General features: G+C 47.1%; 1 protein-coding gene and 1 long non-coding RNA gene across 2 annotated transcripts in view; one reads left to right on the top strand and one right to left on the bottom strand.

Moving 5' to 3' along the window:
* Positions 1–3575: 3575 nt before the first annotated feature.
* On the top strand, positions 3576–4933 carry LOC310918573. The gene is made up of 3 exons (XR_014591685.1): positions 3576–3672; positions 3767–3917; positions 4205–4933. It is a non-coding gene; the product is annotated as an uncharacterized lncRNA (long non-coding RNA).
* The window catches only part of FBXL20 (F-box and leucine rich repeat protein 20), a 42135-nt gene continuing 23898 nt past the window's right edge, over positions 3664–21900 (bottom strand). Inside the window, exons 5-15 of the mRNA XM_083877473.1 lie at positions 20903–20997; positions 19954–20022; positions 18889–18984; positions 17757–17883; positions 13566–13640; positions 12052–12182; positions 8328–8388; positions 7270–7314; positions 6203–6259; positions 5011–5223; positions 3664–3923 (exon numbers count right to left, since the gene is read on the bottom strand). Of these exons, the coding sequence (XP_083733599.1) occupies positions 3816–3923; positions 5011–5223; positions 6203–6259; positions 7270–7314; positions 8328–8388; positions 12052–12182; positions 13566–13640; positions 17757–17883; positions 18889–18984; positions 19954–20022; positions 20903–20997 (1077 nt within the window). The 3' untranslated portion in view covers positions 3664–3815. The remainder of the gene's footprint in view (positions 3924–5010; positions 5224–6202; positions 6260–7269; positions 7315–8327; positions 8389–12051; positions 12183–13565; positions 13641–17756; positions 17884–18888; positions 18985–19953; positions 20023–20902; positions 20998–21900) is intronic.

The raw sequence follows: 21900 nt of genomic DNA, 5'->3' as shown, positions 1-21900 counted from the left end.
ATGACCCCTCCTGTCCCCGCCTTTTCCCTGTCCCCGAGCGCATTAAAGGACGGGGGAGCGGCCCCGAGCGGCTTTGGGGTGCCCGGAATGGATTTGGGGTGCGGGGACAGGGCAGGGGACACCCGGCCAGGGGACACCGGGACAGATGTCCCCAGCCCGGTGCCGCCTCATTCCAGGCGGGGATGGATTATTTTTAACACCTGAGCCCCGCTCGGGCAGAGGCGGCGGAGCGGGACCGGGAACGTCCTTGGAGGGAAGTCCCGGGGCAAAGGACGGTTTGGGATAAACAAAGCGGGGGCAGGAGGGGAAGGGCAGGACGGGGGGAGCCGGGAGGGCGCAGGGACGGCCCAGGACTGGCCATCACAGACACGGGGACCAGGGGAGGACACGGGCCCTGGATTCATCACTGGACCAGGGAACATCCCCGACCCTCCCAAAAACACTCCATGGGGATCCAGAACTTGGTCCCACCAGCCTTTTCCCCTCTGTCCCCACCTCGCAGAGGTGACCCACAGAGACCGGGTCACCTTCACCCCGTGTGTTATTTATATATTCACACATTTATATATTCACACATTCACTTCCAGCCCCTGGGAGCCCCGAGTTAAAATGTGACAAACCCCCCCAGGGCCCCCCGGCCCCTGCAGGGATGGGAATGGCAATGGGGGGTTGGATTGGGGAGGGGGCTCACAGCCCCTGGGGACCCCCGGGTGGGCCCAGCTGCACCTTTGGGGACAGAGGATGGAGCACAAAGAGCCCCCCCGGGTGTGGCACTGCCGGCACAGGGAGGGGAGGGATTCCCTCATCCCTTCAAAAATAAATTCCAAATTTCCATGTGAGGCCAGGCAGAGCCCCAGGGCGGTGACAGGGACAGGAGGTGATGGGACACCGCTGGTGACACTCCCAGGATGAGCCTTGGAGGACAAAGGGCCGGGAAGGCACAGGCTGAGCAGGGAATTGAGGAGGAAAAGTGAAAAATCTTTTTGATTTTCTCCATCATTTTGGCCCCACATCCCCCAGGCTGCAGCACAGGAGCCTCTGCCAGGCTTTGGCACAGAGGGAGAGGAGAAACCTCCACCTGGAGGCCAGAAAAGAAAGGAAAAGGGAATAATCCCCCAAAAAACACTCCTCAGGCCTCTCAAGCACAAAACCCTCCAGCAGAAAAAGCCAAAATGTTTTAGGACATTTTTGAGGACACTGTAGCCAATAAACCTTGTCACACTGACCCAAATCCACCCCTATCCTGCCAAAAAAACCCAAATTACCCCAAAACCCAGGACAGCAGCAGCCAGCCATGAACAACAGAGAGAAAACAAAACAGAAATACAAAGGGAATTACAGAGATGGGCAGAAAAGAGGAATTTGATGGTTTGAAACAACCCCTGTGACAGCACTTCCCACCTGCCCCATCCTCACCCTGTCACAGAATGGGGATAAAAGGTGCTGCAGTGTCTGCAAAGCCCAGAAAATCCTCTTTTTTTGGCTGCACTGGCTGTGCTCAGCCTTGCTGGAGGATGTTCCACCCCAGAAGGTCCCAGGCTGTTTCCCTGGAGAGCTCCTTGAACCCCCCCAGGGAGCTGCCCCATGCAGGAGGTGGATTTTCCCCCACCAAGTGACTCCCCCAGCGAGACACGGCTTGGAAAATGGTGTTTATTGGTATTTATAAATATAAACATCAGGAAGAGTCCATTTGAAGACGGATAATTGACTTAAAAGGACACTGTCAAGAAGTTTTGAGCTACCTTAATGCTGTCACCCTGCTCTGCAAACAGAAAATAAATCGCTTTGGGTTCTGTGTTCCCGAGTTCTCCCTGGAAAACTCTGCTCTGTCACAAAGGGATCAGTCAGCCCTGGCTCCGAAATCCCGCTCTTCGCTCTCCCCTGCCACAGTAGGAACTAAACAAAAAGTGTTTTGTTTTGTTTTTATTCTCCCAGAGTTGTGCAAATCCTGTGATTGCCGGGTGACCCCTGGCCCCGTCCAGTCTGTCACCAGCATCTTCTGCCACCCTGAAAACCTGGAGAAAGTTCTGGAAATGAAGGCGCCCGAGGAGAGGGGGAGAATCCACAGCGCTAAAGAGGATTTGAATAAATATAAGGGATTAAAAGCCGTCTACAGGAGGGCATTGACAGTATCCTTTTAACCACAGCAGCCTGGAGTGGGCTCCCAGCAGAGCCTGAGCACAGACTGGGGGCTGGGGGAGATGAAGGGGGGCAGCTCCGGGGGGACCCTCCTGCTGGGAACGGCACCTTGTCCTTGGAATTCCTGGTGGGAAAACCACCCCTCCCCACCCAGCCCCCCTAAAGCAGCCACTCCTGGTGCTGCAGCTGCTCTCCCCCTCCCCACCAGGAGGGTCCTCAGCCCCCAGGGGAAGCCCAGCTCCTGGGGGAGTGTCTGTGGATCCCCCAGAGCTGCCCCAGCCTGCCCAACCCTGCCCCGTTACACCCTTGGGATCTGCCCAGCAGTTCCACTCTGGGCCTGGCATTGGGTCAGTCCGGGCTCCCCCTGCAGCACCTGTGTCCATTTTGCCTGAAATGCCCCAAAAAAGCAGCCACTGACCCTCCCACCCCCTCCTCCTCCCCCAGAGCTGGGCCTGGCACATCCAAACCCCAGCTGGGGCTCCTCCCAGGGCACCACACTTACCTGTGGAGGGTGGGGAGGTGGGGAAGAGCCCCAGCACTCACAGGAGTGAGGTGGATCCCAGCCCTGCTCCGTCAGGGAATCCTTAATTCTTCATCAGGGCAACAAGCGAAAAAAAAAACAACTCTACTTGGCTTTTTCCTTGGGGAAAGGACAGGAGGAGGGAACTCACAGTGGCTGGAGCATGGACTAGAATTTCCTCCCTGTGCTGAGAATTATATATTTGTCTATATATTACTCCCTGTGTGGAGAATTATATCCCAATTGCCCTTGGGATAAAACCTGGATTTGGGATGAATTTGGACACCCAATCCCTGGTCACACAGGCCAGGAGAGCCCAGCCTGGGGTGCAGCTCCCCATGCTCCTGTAAAATCTTCCTGACAGCCCATCACAGGCTCAGGCTTCTCCTGGGGAAAAAAAAATTCCTTATGGATTTGTCACTTTGGGGCTGGGAAATCTCAATAAATGACTGAATAAGAAATTTGGAAAAAAAAAATAAAAGAAAAAAAAAAGGAAAAAAAAATCAGGATTTGGGGAAGGTAAAATATGTGGCTTTAGAAATTCCAAGCTCTACCAGAACAATCTGGGAAGACTCTGGGAAGCCTCTGAGCTGGAAGCTCAGGAAAGATGAGCCTTTATGTGAGCATGCTCAGGGTGGGAGCAGGGAAACACAGGGAAATCCCAGGGAAATCCTGGATCCCAGGGAAATCCTGCCTCAACAGCTGCTGTTCCACTCCCTCCCTGACACAGGGACACAGAACTTGTCGAGGATTTCAGGTTTGTTGGGATTCCTCCTCCTGCACAAGGATCAAAGCGTGTTCCTCTCCTCTCCCCTCTCCCCACGTCCAAGGACCTCGGCTCCTTTTCCAACCTCACCAGCAGCATCAGCCCCCTCCAGGCTGGGAGCCCTCCCCGGGGGTATTCCCAGGAATTCCCAGCAGGAATGGTTCAGGATCAGGCCAATCCAGCCAGGGAAGAGCCGGCCCAGCTCCAGCTCCAGCTCCATCCCCAGTCCCTCATCCCGCCGGGACAGGTGGGATCACAGGGGGTGTGTGGGTGGCTACAGGGCACCCCAGCCCTGCTCACTGGCCCTGGCAAAATGACACTGGGATCGCTTTTCCTCCAAGGTTCTGGTGTCCCCCGGGATGGCAGGTGTGCCGGGAGGAGGTTCCAGTGTCATAGGATGATGCAGCATCTGCAGAAGCGCTGTCGGCTGCCGCCCACCGACGGCGGGGGGGTCACCGGGGCGAAGTAGGCGTGGACTTTGATGTTGGGCAGGTGGGTCTGCAATGGAAAAAGGCAGGGGAGGAGTTGGGGACAAGCCTGGAGCTCCCCGGGACAGGAAAATAGGGAACGGGGTGGGGTCAACCTGGTCTGGGTACAGGGAATGGGGAATGAGGCTCCTCCCGTCCCGTTAATTTGGGGGACTGGTAGATCCCTGTCATTGGAAAAGTCCAAGGTCAGGCTCGGAGCAATCTGGGGTAGTGGGAATGGATTAGGCTTTCCCAACCCAAATATCCCGTAATTTTATGGTGTAACTTTACAGCTCCATGTTCTCTTTGCAGAGAAAATGTTATTGTATAAGTCTTCTTTTACACCTGGAGAAATGGACTGGGGAGGGGACACTGGAAGAAATTCCTGCCTGTGAAGGGGGTGAGGCCCTGGCACAGGATGCAAAAGTCTGCTTTGTCTGTAGCAAAGAGATACCAGAGCTGATTCTTTAAAGCTCCACTTGCCATTATTTTCTCTCATTTTTCTTTTTTTTTTAAATCAGTTATTTTACACAGTAAATAGCTAATAATTTCAATCATATAGTGTCCTACATTTAATATTGTATAAATGCCTGCAAGAGCAGATGTGGCTGCCCCTGGATCCCTGGAAGTGTCCAAGGCCAGGCTGGAATAACCCAGGACAGTGAAAGGCATCCAACCGAAACCATTTCAGGTTTCCACTGGAAAATGAATCTCTGGATCCCTGGAAGTCTCCAAGGCCAGGCTGGATCAACCCAAGATAGTGGAAATTATCTAATCCAAACCATCTCAGCTTTCCATTGGAAAATAGATCCCTGGATCCCTGGAAGTGTCCAAGGTCAGGCTGGAATAACCAAGGACAGTGGAAATTATCCAACCCAAACCATTTTAGATTTCCATCAGGAAATGGATCTCTCTAAGTCTCCAAGGCCAGGCTGAAGCAACCCAGGATAGTGCAAAGTGTCCAACTCAAACCACCTCATCTTTCCATGACTCCAAACCCACTGCTGAAGGTTCTCACAACCCTTTTGAGCCCAAACACCAACTGACGAGGACTCTGCCAGCTGAGCCCTCCCTCCTCCCCAACCCAAACCCTCCCTCCTGATCCCAGCCCCGCTCACCCTGAGTCTCTTGATGCCGGCCCTGGTGATCTGCTGGCAGTCGTACAGTTCTATCCTCTCCAGGCTGTGGCAGCTCTTGAGGTGCTCCAGGGAGGCATCAGTGATCAGGGGGCAGTTGTCCAGCTCGATGACCTCCAGGCGGTCGTGGGCGCAGGCGCCGTTCCCCAGGTGACGGATCCCGTCGTCCGTGATCAGCTCGCAGTGGGATAAACTCTGTGTCCCCAAAAACAGGGTTTGGGGTTTTAAACCCAGCTCCTGACAGCCCCAAAAAACCAGCTCGTTGAGGGAGTGAGGGGCGGTTCATGGTTGGTGGGGCTGGGCTGGTTTGTTGCTTGCTGTTTGTGCTAGAGTTTCTGAGGAATGATGTGCTTCCATGGGGAAAACTTCCAGCTGGAGGGGGAATTCCTCCCTGGGAGGGTGGGGAGGTCCTGGAACAGGTTCCCAGAGAAGCTGTGGCTGCCCCTGGATCCCTGGGAGTGTCCAAGGCCAAGTTGGAGGGGCCTGGAGCAGCCTGGGACAGTGGGAGGTGTCCCTGCCCATGGGGACAGGATGATCTTTAGGGTCCCTTCCACACTCCCAGGGAAGGGCAGCTCTGGAGGGACGAGACCCCCGGGGTGGCACAGAAATCCCAGCACACCTGAGCTACCCAAAAACCCACCTTTGGGACACCTGTGGCCTCACCCACCACGGGAAGGGCCCCAGTCTCGGGTCCAAGAAGCAGCAGGAACACAATGGGCCCCCTCAGTGTGGATTTTTGGGGGGATTCAGCAGGAAAGTCCTCGAGGAGGAAGCAGAGCATGGGGCAGGAGCTGGGAATGGCTTTCCTGAGGGATGACTGCCCTGGAGGATCCCTCATGGCACAAACCCAGGGCTGGCAGAGGCCAAATCCCCAGAGATTCAGCCCCAAAGGAACGTGGATTCCCAGAGTCACTGAGAATTCCACCACTGCACCTTCCCCTCCCACGGCTCCTCTGCAGGCAGATCCCACCTGGAATTGTGCTCCCAGGAGAATCCCCACAACCCTTTTCCTGTGGGGGAAATCCTGGTGTGGGATTCCTGCCAACAGCAGGGGAGGGACAAGAGGTTCCTCAGGGTTTCCAGCAGGAATTCTTCCAACTGTGAGGTCAGGGAGTGTTTAAAATCCCTTTGTTTGGAGGAAGGAGATGCTGGACGTGTCCCTTGGAACACTCACCAGGACCTGCAGCCGTGGACAGTGTATGGAAAGCTGGATTAATGTGCTGTCTGTTATCTGGAAAAAAAAAAAAAAAAAGGAAAAGCCTTTTCATGTTGGTGCTGAGCACAAAGATTTGGGTTTTTTTTTTTCTTCCTACCAAAGCAAAACTGCAGGATTTTCCCTGATCCATGAGATTCCCCCACAGCCCCTCAGGAATCCACCTCCCCATTCCATCACCTCCTGCCCTGGGAGAACTGGGATGCAGAGGCATCACTGGATTGTTTTTAACTTCCTTAAGGAGCTGAAATCAGCTCTTAAATGTGTCCCAAATGTGCCTCTGGGAGGACAAGGAGGGCTCAGATTCCCTCCCAACACTCTGGATTTCCCAATTCCTGGTTTTCCTCAGGAAGAAGGAATCCCACACAAAGGTTCCTAATCCCAATCCCCAGGTGAGCTGCCTGGGATGGATTTGTGCCCTGGCTCAGATTTGTTTCTTCCTTTTTAGGGTTAAATCCCAATCCCTGCCTGGGCTGGTGTTAATTAATTCCCTTTTTATCCCCCAAATTTCTGCCCAGTGCAGAACACCAGGGTCCAGCTGTTCCCAGGAATCACAATGCCTTTGTCTCAGGCTCAATTTCCAATCTAACCTCGGGCTTGGAGGTTTTTTCATGGAATTTTGAGTCAATTCCACCCTTTTCCCTGTAAATGTCTCAGCCCGGTTTGATTTCAATCCCCTGAAATCATCGCTGGTTCACAATTTTCCTCATTGTTTTCCAAATCAGGGGAAACTCCCCATTATTTTTAGCAAGGTAAGATTTTTCTCTGGGATTTTCCCTCAAAAATCTGGGATTTTTTTTTCTCACAAGTCCAGTAACTCTCACTATTAAATATTTTTTATTTACAGCACTGTTCCCATGGAATCCAAACCAAGGAGAAAACCTCATTCCAAACATTTTCCTCTCCAAATCCAGCCACTCTTCCCACTCAGGATTCCACATTAAGTTCTGATTTGGAGAAAAATCTCCTGATTTTTCACCAATTTTCCACATTGCTGCAAGAGAAACAGCCTGAGCAGCATTTCCTACCTGGACACATTCCTCCAGATCCATTTTTTCAAGCTCATGGCAATTCTAGGAATAAAGAGAATTCCAAACACTCGCAGTGAGTGTAAAGTCCAGACAGCAAAGATAAATATAAGTAATATAAAAATTAAAAAATTAAATATAATAAATATAATAAATATAATAAATATTATAAATATAATATAAATATATTATACAGTAAATATAAATAGTATCTTAAATATAAATATAAATATAGAAACATAATAAATAGAAATTTAAATATATAAACATAAATATAAACATACACATAAACAACTAGAAATAGAAATAGAAATAAAATATATCTATATATAAATATATAATCTATATTATATAAAAACTGATAAATACAAATATAATAAATATAATATAATAAAATAATAAATATAATAAATAGGTATAATAGATATAATAAATATCATATAATAAATATAAATGCATTATACAGTAAATATAAAAATAAATAGTATATTAAATATGTAGTATATTAAATATACTAATAATATACTATATAAATATATAGTATATTAAATATATACATAGTATAAATAGAAATAAATAATAAATAGAAATAAATAATAAATAGAAATAAATAATAAATAGAATTATAAACATATAAACATAAACACAAATACAAACACAACCACAACACACAAACATAAACACAAATATAAATTAACCACCACAAAGACAGTTTGCTTTAAAAAGTAAAGGGTTTCCTCATGAAATATCACAACTGGAAGGAAAGCTCACAAAGTTTCTAAAGGATAATAAAGGAAATTTCACTCATTTCAAGGTTTTTTTTTAATCATGGAGAGTAAAGGGAGTTAAATTTAGGCAAACAGCAAAGTTTATAACTAAAATATTCAACATTTCCTGTGGTTTGGATGCAAACCCTCCCAGGTGTGCGACACCAAAAATCCCATAAAACCCAATTTTTGAACTTTAACCTTCCACCTTAATTATTTTACCCCAATTTATTGATTTTTTGGGTTTTTATTCCCATGAGAAGGAAGGGGAAGGAGGGGCAGGGCTCTTACCCTGGCCAGGGTGGTGAAGCCCACGTCGGTCAGCTGGGAACACCTCGCCACCTCCAATATTCTGCAGGACACAAGGAAAGAGCCGTGCTGGAGCCCCAGAACCCCGGGAGGAGGCTGGGAATGACCCCTGCAGTCCATCCCCCTGCCCAGGAGTGTCACCCAGGGCAGGGGACACGGGGGTGGCTCCAGACAGGGACACTCCATGGCCTCGTGGAGCTGCTCCGGGATCTGACACCCCCATGGGAAGGAATTCCTCCTCTGGGATTTGGGGTGGGGGTTGTCCTGGGTGAGGTTCTGCTTCTCATCCTGGCACTGGGAACCTCTGGAAAGGGTCTGGTACCATCCTCTGACAGACCTTGGAGGTGTTTGTATGGACTGGGGGGTATTTTTATGCATTTGAGAGATATTTGGATGAATTGGGGGGATATTTGTAGGGATTTGGGGGGTATTTGTATGGACTGGGAGATATTTGTATGGGTTTGGAGGGATATTTGTATGAATTGGGGGGTATTTGTGTGGATTTGGGGGGATGTTTGTATGGATTGGGGGGTATTTGTATGGATTGGGGGGGTATTTGTATGGATTTAGAGGGATATTTGTATGGATTGGGGTATTTGTATGGATTTAGAGGGATATTTGTATGGATTAGGGGTATTTGTATGGATTGAGGGGGTATTTGTGTGGATTTGGAGGGTATTTGTATGGATTGCGGGATGTTTGTATGGATTGGGGAGATATTTGTATGGATTAGGGGTATTTGGATGGATTGTGGGATATTTGTATGGACTGGGAGGTATTTGTATGGATTGGGGGTATTTATACGGATTGGGGGTAATTTGTATGGCTTAGGGGTATTTGTATGGATTGGGGCATATTTCTATGCATTAGGAGGTATTTCTATGGATTGGGGGGTAATTGTATGGATTGGGGGGTGTTTGTATGGATTGGGGGGATATTTGTATGGATTAGGGGTATTTGTATGGACTGGGGGGATATTTGTATGGATTGGAAGATATTTGTATGGATTTGGGGTATTTTTACAGATTGGGAGATATTTGTATGGATTAGGGATATTTGTGTGGATTTGGGGGGGATATTTGTATGGATTAGGGGTATTTGTATGGATTGGGGGGTATTTGTATAGATTTGGGGGGATATTTGTAGGGATTGGGGGATATTTGTAGGGATTGCTAGGATCCCCTCTCAAATGAGATATTGCTATGGATAATTAAGATAATTGGGTGGATTGATGGGATATTGGCGTGGATATCTGAGAAATTTGGATGGATATTTGAGGAATTTGGATAGATATTTGAGACATTTCTATGGATTGATGGGATACCTTCTCACAAGCTATTTGTATGGATATTTGAGATATTCCTATGGATATCTCAGATATTTCTATGGATATTGGAGGTATTTCTAGGGATATTTGAGAGATTCCCATGGATTGATGGGATTCCTTCCCAGATGAGATACTCTTATGCATATTTGAGATATTCCTGTAGATATTTGAAATATTTCTACAGCTATTTGAGGTACTTGTATGTATTGATGAGGTATTTGTATGTATTGATGGGATCCCCTCTCAGATGCAATATTTGTATGGATATTTGAGATATTCCTATGGATATCTGAGATATACCTACAGATATCTCAGGTATTTCTATGGACTGATGAGGTGTTTCTATGGATTGATGGGATCCTCTCAGATGAGGTATTCGAGATATTCCTGTGGATTGATGGGATCCCTTCCCAGGTGAGGTATTTGTATGGATATCTGAGATATTCCTATGGATTGATGAGGTATTCCTATGGATATCTGAGATATTCCTATGGATTGATGAGGTATTTCTATGGATTGATGAGGTATTCCTATGGATTGATGAGGTATTCCTATGGATTGATGAGGTATTTCTATGGATTGATGAGGTATTTCTATGGGTTGATAGGATTCTCTCATATAAGGTATTTCTATGGGTATTTGAGCTATTCCCATGGATTGATGGGATCCCCTCCCAGCCCCCTCCTCCCCACCCTGACCAGGCCCAGCCCCTCAGTCCCTCCTCATCCCAAAGATGTTCCAGACCCCAAACCACCTTTGTGCCCCTCCTGGAGCCTCCCCAGCAGCTCCTGCCCCTTGCTGGACCGTGGAGCCCACAACATTCCAGGGCAGGATCCTCTCCCTGCCCACACCATTCCCAAAGCCCCCAGGATGATCCACCACCCTCCTGGCTCCAGGATAACCCCTCAGCATTCCCAGCTCCCTCTCCACGGAGCTGCTCTCCAGAGGATCAGCCTGTCCTGCTGCCTTAGCCCCAAATCAGTTGCTTTTCCAAAGATTTCCAGAAAAAAAAACCTTCCAGCAATCTCTAAAAGTTTGCTGAGGATTAATTTGCACAGAGCAGTTGCTTCCAATCCAGAAGGCCATGGAAAAAAATAGGAATCAGGGTAAAAGAGACACCCAGGAAAGGGATAATCCAGCCAGTGCTGGACTGAGGTGCTCCTTAAAACCTTCACAATCTCACTGAGGGAAAGATTCTGGAAAGCAAAACCTCTCAGGGAAAGGTTCTGGAAAGCAAAACCTCTCAGGGAAAGGTTCTGGAAAGCAAAAACTCTCAGTGAAAGGTTCTGGAAAGCAAAAATTCTCAGGGAAAGGTTCTGGAAAGCAAAAATTCTCAGAGAAAGGTTGTGGAAAGCAAAAATTCCTCTTGTTTGCACCCTAGAGACAGATCCCAGCATGGAAAAAAATATAATTCCCAAAAATCAGGCAGGTGAGCATGAGGAATTTAAGGCCCCAGTGGAGATGTTTGAAGCCTTTTAGGGTGAAGTGCTCGTTCCTGTGGGAGTGGAGAAAAATCCTGGCAGCTCCTGCAGCTCCACAGGGGTTCCCTCCACAGTTTTAACTGATTTTTTTGCCCTTATAGGAAAAAAAAATCCCCCACGTTCCTCAAGTGCCTTTTGTATTCTGCAGGATGGAGCTTAATCCTCTGAGGCTGAACATAAACACAGGAACCACGGGAATTGATCTGGGATTTTCCCTTTCCAACCTGCTTTCTGTGCACTTTGTGCCCAAATTCCTTAAATGGGACATCACAGGAACAGCTGGGGTTTGTTTTTCTTTGGGAAATGGAGGTTTGATGTTGTTTGATGCCCCTGTTTTCCCCTGGATTTGATCCAATTGGATTTGATGCCATTTCTTTGAGGCCACTTGGCTGTCGGGGTAATGAAAATCCCACTTTTCTGCACATTTTCTGGATTTTAGCAACATTTTCCTGAGGAAACTCACCCTAATAAAAATAAAAATAAAACCTTAAAAAAAAAACAAAACAGGAAAACCAAGCTGGGGCTGGGAGCCCACCCTGGCAGGCAGAGGGGAAGTTTGCCCAAATTCCACCTGCTACAAAACCACCAGGAAAAACCTGTTCAGCCTCGTGGTGGGAGGAAACAACATTGGTTAAATGAGATTTTTTTTCCCAGTTCCCAAGACAGAAATAACCCAACCCCAAATTTTCTTCATGGATACACCTGGAGCACCATTTTACTCAAGTTTAAACCCCAAGAATTTGGAGACAACTCAAAAATCACGACTACCCTTGCTCCAAACACCCAGAAAAAGCTCAGAGATAAAAACTGGGAAAACTCTTTGGGGATGGAACAACTCAGACACCACCTGGACCCTCTGCTGTGTTTTCCAGGAGGGGAAAATCCTGGGAAAACTCACCGGAGGCGTGGGCAGTTCTGTCCCAGGGCGTTGAGGATGGCGTCGGTGATGTTGGAGCAGCCAGAAGCACACAGGGACTGCAGCTTGTGGCAGCCCCTGCAGATGGTGATGAGCCCGTCATCCGTGATTTGCTGCCAGGGGAAACCACAACAGCCTCAATCCCTCTCCCAGTTCCAAATTCCAGCCCAAAAAAGTGTTATGGGGATGTTTTAGTGGAGCAGCAGAGGGAGGATAAACCTCGCTGGGTTTGGGAACATCGGGGAAGGGATTTGTTTTGGAGCTGGGCCAGGTGAGGGGTAAGGAAAAGTGCTGGGATTCCTGCAGGGCTTTGCAATTCCTGCTTGGAAAGACACGGGGAGTGTGTCCATCTCTGTCCCTGGACACAGGGGGTCTGTCCATCCCTGTCCCTGGACACAGGATGTCTGTCCATCCCTGTCCTTGGACACAGGGAGTCTGTCTATCCCTGTCCCTGGACACAAGGAGTGTGTCCGTTCCTGTCCCTGGACACAGAGAGTCTGTCCAGCCTCATCTCTGGACACAGGAGGTCTGTCTATCCCTGTCCCTGGACACAGAGAGCGTGTCCATCCCTCTCCCTGGACACAAGGGGTTTGTCCATCCCTCTATCTGGACACAGGATGTTTGTCCATCTCTGTCCCTGGGCCCAGGGGTTCTGTCCATCCCTGTCCCTGGGCACAGGGGGTCTGTCCAGCCCCATCTCTAGACACAAGGGGTCTGTCCTGTCCTGTTCCTGGACATGGAGGATCTATCCAGCCCCATTCCTGGGCATGGGGGGGTCATCCTATTCTGTCCCTGGACACATGGAATCCTTCCAGCCCCCTCCCTGGACACAGGGCATCTGTCCATCTCTGTCCATGGGCACATGGAGTCCATCCAGTCCCATCCCTGGACATGGGGGGGTCCATCCATCCCTGTCCCTGGACACAGAGGGCCTGTCCATCCCTCTCCCTGGGCACAGGAGGTCTGTCCTGCCCCATCCCTGGACATGGAGGATCTATCCAGCCCCATTCCTGGGCATGGGGGGTCATCCTATTCTCTCCCTGGACACAGGGGGTCTGTCCACCTCTGTCCCTGGACACAGGGGTCCCTCCAGCCCCATCCCTGGACACAGGGGTCTGTCCACCTCTGTCCCTGGACACAGGGGTCTGTCCATCCCCGTTCCTGTGTCAGACTATGATGCCACAGACAGAGAGCTCATGCCAATCCATTTTTTGGCATAAACACACATTTTTGGCACTGCAGAGCTGGCTGAGGGCCTTTCTGTGCAGGGAAAGTGTCTTTGTGGGCTCAGCTCTGCACGGGGACCAGAGGAGAGCGCTGGCAGGAAGGATTCTTCCAGCTCATCCCACAGACAGAGCTCAGAGGGACAAAAAGGAACAGCCCTGACACAGCTGAGGTGTGGAGCTCAGTGTCCCTGAGGTGCCACCAAGGAGCTGCTGGTGACAGGAGCACATTCCATGTGGGAATTCCATGCGGGAATTCCACGTGGCACTCACCAGGCAGGTCTGCAGGTTCAGGGTCACCAGCTCAGGACAGTGGGCACCGATGAACTTGAGGGCCTCGTCCTCCAGCTGGAAGGGAAAACACAGGGATGGGACTGGGAGCACTGGGAATTAAAGCTGGGAAATTGGGATTTTCTCTGGGGAGGAGGGAAAGGCAGCACAGGAGTGTTCCTGCCTTTCAGCCCATCAGGAGAAGAGCCTGGCCCCAAAAATGCTCCCCCTTGGCCTGGCAGGGACACTGGATATTATTATTATTATTATTATTATTATTATTATTATTATTACCACTATATTTTATAATATACACATATAACATTAACATTATAATCATTATTATCATTATTATCACTAGTATCATTACCATCATCAGTATTTTAATTTATGATTATTTATCATTATTTTTAGTCTGATTGTACAATTATTATCATCAGCATTATCATCATTATTATGGTTATCATCATTATTATTATCATTATAATCATCATTATTATAATTTTATTTATTATTTATTGTTATTTACCGTTATTTTTAGTCTTATCATATAATTCTCACTATTATTCTTATGAATATGGTAATCATAATAAAATATAAGTTAAAATTAAATACCAATATAAAATATGGGATGCTATTATGTTATCATATGCATTATATGTAATTCTTATTTTGATTATTGTAAAATATAAACACCTATTAAATAATATAGTATTAAAGTATTATATATATAATAATATAGTAATATTTAAAATATTTGATTTTACACTTTTATATTATCATTATGTGTTACTATTATTACTGTTATAATAAGAATTATTACCATTATTATAAAATATAATAAATAAACATTAAATAATACTATAAAATCAAACATTTTACATTATCATGTTGTTTTCTGTATTGTGTATTATTACTATTATCATTATAATTATGGTTATTTTGGTTATTATTACAAAATACAAAAAATACTAATTAAATAGCATTATAATAATTAAATATTTTACATAATTATATTTCATAATATTATATTATGTGTTATAAAATATTATGAAATTTAAATATTTATATACAGTGACATTAAATATTTGACATAATAATACCATGACATATATCACATGTTACACATAATAATAAATAAAAGTTTTAAAAAATTCTAATTATATATATATATATTAAAAATAATAAAATGACATAAAAATAAATAATAATAAACCCAATAAAAATCACTCACAACAATAAATTACAATAAATAAATAAATTCAACCTCAGCAATTCCCAGGGGTTCAATCCCACAGAGCCCCTGCAGCTCCCCAGGACTTTCAGCACCCACGGACACAAAAATGGGATTTTTTTCCCAAATAAAGACATGGAGCTGCTTTATCTCCACCCAGCAAATAGAAATGGCACTGATTGATTTTTTTAGGGGATTGTAAATGCAAAAAAACCCCATTTATTCCCTGTCCAACTCCAGGGGGCTGGTGAAGAGCTTCCACAGCACCACCTGATCTCCAGCACTGGGGGGGATTTTGGAGAAGGGAATAACCCAAATCCCTGATTTTCCATGTCCACATTGCCATTCCCACATTTCCAGAGCTCCAAATCCCTGATTTTCCATACCCACACTCCTGAGGAACAGCAGGACATGCCAGCAGTGCCCATTCCCATTTTTCCAGAGCCCTAAATCCCCGATTTTCCATGTCCACACTCCCATCCCCACTTTTCCAGAGCCCCAAATCCCTGATTTTCCAAGCCCAAACTCCCATTCCCACATTTCCAGAGCTCCAAATCCCTGATTTTCCATGCCCACACTGCCATTCCCACTTTTCCATAACCCCAGATCCCTGATTTTCCATGTCCACACTCCCATCCCCACTTTTCCAGAGCTCCAAATCCCTGATCTTCCAAGCCCACACTCCCAAGGAACAGCAGGACCATGTTGTTCATGCCCATTCCCACTTTTCCAGAGCCACAAACCCCTGATTTTCCATGCCCACACTGCCATTCACACTTTTCCAGAGCAACAAATCCCTGATTTTCCACACTCACACTCCCGAGGAACAGGACATGCCAGCAGTGCCCATTCCCACTTTTCCAGAGCCCCCAAGTCCCTGATTCTCCATCCCCACACTCCCATTCCCACTTTTCCAGAGCCCCAAACCCCTGATTTTCCATGCCCACATTCCCATCCCCACTTCTCCAGAGCTCCAAATCCCTGATTTTTCAAACCTACACTCCCATTCCCACTTTTCCAGAGCAACAAATCCCTGATTTTCCATGCCCACACTCCCAAGGAAAAGCAGGATGTACCAGCAGTGCCCATTCCCACTTTTCCAGAGCCCCAAATCCATGATTTTCCATGCCCACACTCCCATGCCCACTTTTCCAGAGCCCAAAATCCCAGATCTTCCACGCCCAAACTCCCATTCCCACCTTTCCAGAGCTCCAAACCCCTGATTTTCCACACCCACATTATTCCCAAGGAACAGCAGGACATGCCAGCAGTGCCCATTCCCACTTTTCCAGAGCCCCAAACCCCAGATTTTCCATGCCCACATTCCCATCCCCACTTCTCCAGAGCTCCAAATCCCTGATTTTTCAAACCTACACTCCCATTCCCACTTTTCCAGAGTTCCAAACCCCTGATTTTCCATGCCCACACTGCCATCCACACATTTCCAGAGCTCCAAATTCCTGATTTTCCATGCCCACACTCCCGAGGAGCAGCAGGATGTGCCAGCCATGCCCATTCCCAGATGTTCCAGATCCCGAAATTCCAGATTTTCCATACCCACACTCCTGAGGAGCAGCAGGACATGCCAGCAGTGCCCATTCCCACTTTTCCAGAGCCCAAAACCCCTGATTTTCCATGCCCACACTAAGGAGCAGAAGGACCATGCTGTTCATGACTATTCCCACTTTTCCAGATCCCCAAATCCCTGATTTTCCACACCCACACTCCCAAGGAACAGCAGGACATGCCAGCAGTGCCCATCCCCACTTTTCCAGAGCCCCAAATCCCTGATTCTCCATCCACACACTGCCATTCCCACTTTTCCAGAGCCCCAAATCCCAGATTTTCCATGTCCACACTCCCATCCCCACATTTCCATAGCTCCAAATCCCTGTTTTTCCCTGCCCACACTGAGGATCAGCAGGACATGCCAGCAGTGCCCATCTCCGCTTTTCCAGAGCCCCAAACCCCAGATTTTCCATACCCACACTCCTGAGGATCAGCAGGACATGCCAGCAGTGCCCATTCCCACTTTTCCACAGCCCCGAACCCCTGATTTTCCATGCCCAAACTCCCATTCCCACTTTTCCAGAGCCCCAAATCCCTGATCTTCCAAGCCCACACTCCCAAGGAACAGCAGGACCATGTTGTTCATGCCCATTCCCACTTTTCCAGAGCCCCAAACCCCTGATTTTTCATGCCCACACTACCATTCACACTTTTCCAGAGCCTCAAATCCCTGATTTTCCATGCCCACATTCCCATTCCCACTTTTCCAGAGCTCCAAATCCCTGATTTTCCACACTCACACTCCCGAGGAACAGCAGGACATGCCAGCAGTGCCCATTCCCACTTTTCCAGAGCCCCAAACCCCTGATTTTCCATGTCCACAGTCCCATTCTCATTTTCCATCGCTCCAAATCCCTTATTTCCATGCCCACACTCCCATCCCCACTTCTCCAGAGCCCCAAACCCCTGATTTTCCATGTCCACACTCCCATTCTCATTTTCCATCGCTCCAAATCCCTTATTTCCATGCCCACACTCCCATCCCCACTTTTCCAGAGCTCCAAACCCCTGATTTTCCACGCCCACACTCCCAAGGAACAGCAGGATGCACCAGCAGTGCCCATCCCCACTTTTCCAGAGCCCCAAACCCCAGATTTTCCATGTCCACACTCCCATCCCCACTTTTCCAGAGCTCCAAATCCCTGATTTTCCATGCCCACATTCCTGAGGAGCAGCAGGACATGCCCAAACTGCCATTCCAACTTCTCCAGAGCCCAAAATCCCTGATTTTTCAAACCTACACTCCCATTTCCACTTTTCCAGAGCCCCAAACCCCTGACTTCCCATGCCCACACTCCCATCCCCACTTTTCCAGATCCCCAAACCCCTGATTTTCCATACCCACACTCCCATCCCCATTTTCCATATCCCCAAAGCCCAGATTCCCCTACCTGTGTGCAGCCCTTGAGGGACAGGGCCCGCAGCCCCCCGCAGCCCCTCACCAGCGCCTGGATCCCGTCCTTGGTCACTTGGTCGCACCAGGAGATGATGAGCTGTTCCAGCAGCGGGCATCCCTCGCTGGGGACACACATGGAAAGGCTCATTTCCCTCGGGAAAAATCCCAGAAAACACCAGAAACTCTCATATTCCCATTTCTGTGAAGGTTTTTGCTTCCTTTTTTTCCCTGGCCAAGGTTGGGATTAATACACTTGGTGTCTGGACTTGGGTGTTTATTATTTCTTATTTATTTCCAGACTCATGAGCTGTGAGCTCTAGCAGGTTAGAGAAACAAGGTAAAATAGAGCACCTCAATCTATTTCCAATGTTATTTAATTTAATTGGGTAATTTAATTACCCAATAACAAGGTGACACCTGTATAATTTATATTTCTGACCCAATAATGACCACCCAATGTGGACCTTTTCTACCCAATTCCAGAAAACCACCTGAAACCACAAAGAAGGAAGGAGAAGGTGAAGAAGAAGGACTTAGACAATGCCCCAAATCTTCCATCTTAACTCACATGTACCAAAACCCCAAATTCTCAGTTTCTAGAATTCCAACATATTATTATGATTTGGGACAGCTCAAATAAGTTTGGTGTCCAGACTTGGATGTTTATTATTTCTTATCTATTTACAGACACATGAGCCATGAGCTCTAATTAGCAAGTTAGAGAAATGAGGTAAAATGGAGAATTTCTCTATCTCTACCAGCTCTTTTCAAGGACAACCTGTCCAATTATGAAATGCCACCAAAATTATTTTTATTTTAAACCCAATAACTAACTAGAATTCTGCAATGTGGACTCCATCAACCAATTACCCAAGAAGAAGGAGGAAGGAGAATGTGAAGAAGGAGGACTCAGACAATGCCCAAAGCCCTCCACCTTGACTCACATGTATTACTACAGACTAAAACCCCAAAATCTAAGTTTCCAGAATTCCAACGCTGCCCCATCCCACAAGGCAAAGCCCAGCTCCACAGGGAGGCTCTGTAGGGAATGTTGGGTTGGCTGGAGGATCCTAGAGGTCTTTTCCAGCCTTAATGATTCTGAAATTCCACAAAAAAATCCCTCCTACCTCAGTGCTTTCAGGGACAGGTTGGTTATGGAGGTGCAGGAAGCCAAATCCAGGTGCCTGAGTTTGGAGCAGAACTTGCTGAGGCTGGTGCAGGTGCTGGAAGAGACACAATCCTGCAATGGATTCACCCCAGGCCACAGAAATCCCACGGGATGGGCAGGTTGGGGTGAGGATGGAGGTGGGAACCTGGCACAGTGTAGCGGTGTGTTTTTGGCTTTATCAGTTTTATGTATGTATTTGTTCCTTGTTTTATATTCTTTTTTATAAGTTGTAATGGTTGGCCCCATGTCACCCATGTTCCACTCTTATTGGTTTTACCCCAACCCCAGTTATGTGTCAATCATAAGTCATCCAGCCCCTGGGCCTTGTCTGTCACTTTGGGGTCTCTCCCAAAAGTCTGGAAAGTTCCAGTGAGGACCCCAAGTGACTGGACAAGACTTCAGCTGTCTCCCCACCCGAGTTATTGATTTGTACAATGTGTGTCATTTACCTGGAGAGCCAGACCCCCTTGGGCCCTGATTTGTCCCCAGTTAGACCCATCCCTGAGTTCCTCCCCCAATAAAAGGTGTTACATTGGGGGGTTTCCTGCTTTTTTTCCCTTGCCTTTCTTCCCCACTGCTTCTGCTGAGGGGTGTCTGCTGGGGCAGATCAATAAATAAATGATGAATAAAGCCAGCAGTTAACCCAGAACAGCCTCCTCTTTTCTCCTGCTGTCGTTGCTTCACTCCTTCAATCAAGACAAGAACTCACAGGGGTCGGTGAGGTTCACCCTGTTACCAAACCCTTTTACTGTTGAGGGGTCAGGGCTGGCCCAGGCAGGGACAGACACCTCCTCAGCACAGGGTGCCCAGAGCAGCTGTGGCTGCCCCTGGATCCCTGGAAATGTCCAAAGCCAGGTTGGACAAGGCTTGGAACAACCTGGGATGGTGAAAGGTGTCCCTGTCCTGGCAGGGGTGGGAATGGATGGGATTTAATGTCCTTCCAACCCAAACTATTCCATGGAAAACCTCCCACACACCCCCAAGTCTGGATTTTTTTTGGCGCCCAGGGAAGAGTTTTACTCACGCGTCCGTGATCTTGGTGCAACCATTGAGGTTCAACACTTCGATGTTCCTGCAGTTCTGGGCAAAGGTCCTTGGGGAAAGGGAAAACATTGGATTTGTCAGTGGGATTCCAGGTGGTTTATAACACGTCAGATTGAAGTTTTACAAAACGGCATCAAACAGATTGAAGAAGAAAATAAAGAAGGCAATCAAGAAGAAAATAAAGAAAATAAAAAAATCGAGAAAGGAGGAAGGAATCAAGAAAATCAATAAGAAAATCAGGATGAAAATCAAGATGAAAATCAAGAAAGAAAATCCAGAAGAAAATCAAGAAAGACAATCCAGAAGATCAAGAAAGAAGGAAATAATCAAGAAAAAAAGAATGAAGAAAACCAAGAAAAAAACCAAGAAGAAAACCAAGAAGGAAATCAGTAAAGAAGAAAAGAATCAAGACGAAAATCAAGGCGAAAATCAAGACAAAAATCAAGACAAAAAAAAACAAACCCAAGGAAATCAAGAAAGAAGAAAAGAATCAAGGAAAGAATCTATAAAGATGAAAATGATCAAGAAAATCAAGGAGAAAATCAGGAACAAACCCAAGAAAATCCCTGATTTCTGCTGCCCCACCTCTTGCCCTGGGATGTCCCAGCCTGGAGCATCAGATTCACCCAGAGCCCATCACCCTCAGCATTTATTTTCATGAGAATTGAGAGAAGTGGCTGCTGGCTGAGGTCAAAAATGATAAATTAAGTGATAAAACTCCCACAAATTAAATTATAAAAACCCGACAAATTAAATTATAAAGATGATTAATGAAATAACGATAATAAAAAAGATTAATTAAATGAGAAATTAATAATCTCCATCACTGCTCTCCAGGTTTTGACATCCTGAGGGGCTCAGATCCTCCAGAAATGGGGATAAATTCCCCCACTCTGGTTTCCCAGCCCATCCCAGAGGTGCAGCTGTACCTTAAGGCGTTGTCCCCCACTCCCAGGCAGCCCCTCAGGCTCAGCTTCCGCAGGAATCCCCCACATCTCTTGGAAATGTTCTCCACCACTCGGCCCTGGGGGAGACAGCAGGAGCCACCTGAGAACCCCAGAGAGCTCCAGGAAGCTCAAGTGAACATTGTGCAGATTTAATGATAATTTTGGTTATTTGAGGGAAAAAATGGTGCTAAAGGGAATAGAAAATGTGGTGGGAATGGGCTGAAGGGAGGGGGAGGGAGAATTATTCAGCTTCTGAAGATGGAGAGACAAGGAGCAATCACCTAAAGCAGATCAGCTAAAGCATTTTGAGGAATTTCCTCCGTTTTGGAGCTCCTGGACACAGGCACAGACCCTCACAGGAAGGTGAGAGCAGCTACACCCCAGATTTCCAAGCACAGCCAATGGATAAACTCCAATTTCTATTCAAAACAGAGATGAGCACAACCAGCCCACGAGTTTGATTCAACCATTTGTGCTCCAAAGATCCAGAAAAGGCGTTTTAATTTCAAATCTGGATCCAAAGACCCCATTACAGCCAGGATTTATCTTTTGGAACCAAAGGGCAGAACCACTGGAGAATATTTGTACCAGAAACTCAGAACCTTCCCCTGTTCCTCACAGAACAGGATCCCTCAGTTCATCCAGGACTAACTGGTACATGGGACCTCTGTCAGATGAGGATTTTCTTCCAAAATCTTTTTTCCAATCTAAAAAAAGCCCCAAATCAACCACCAGGCTCAACACAACTCAAGCAACTATCAAGAATTTACAGGGATTGATGGATTTAACTCTGTTACAGCAGAGCCAGGAGGCCCAGCAGGAACTCTGAGGTGAGGGACAACAAACTCCAGTGTTTTGTTTTCAGAGGGGAAGCCGGGGCTTAGGCAAGGACACAGGTTTTGATGTGCAGGGACATGAAAAAACACCCAAAAACCAATGAGGAATGGGAAAAGCCTGGTTTGTATTCCCAGCCTCTCCCT

The sequence above is a fragment of the Zosterops lateralis genome (genome assembly GCF_965231275.1).
Source record: "Zosterops lateralis genome assembly, chromosome: 24".
NCBI lineage: Eukaryota > Metazoa > Chordata > Aves > Passeriformes > Zosteropidae > Zosterops > Zosterops lateralis.
The sequence above is the reverse complement of the archived record's forward strand: the minus strand, read 5'-3'. Positions and strand labels throughout refer to the sequence as shown.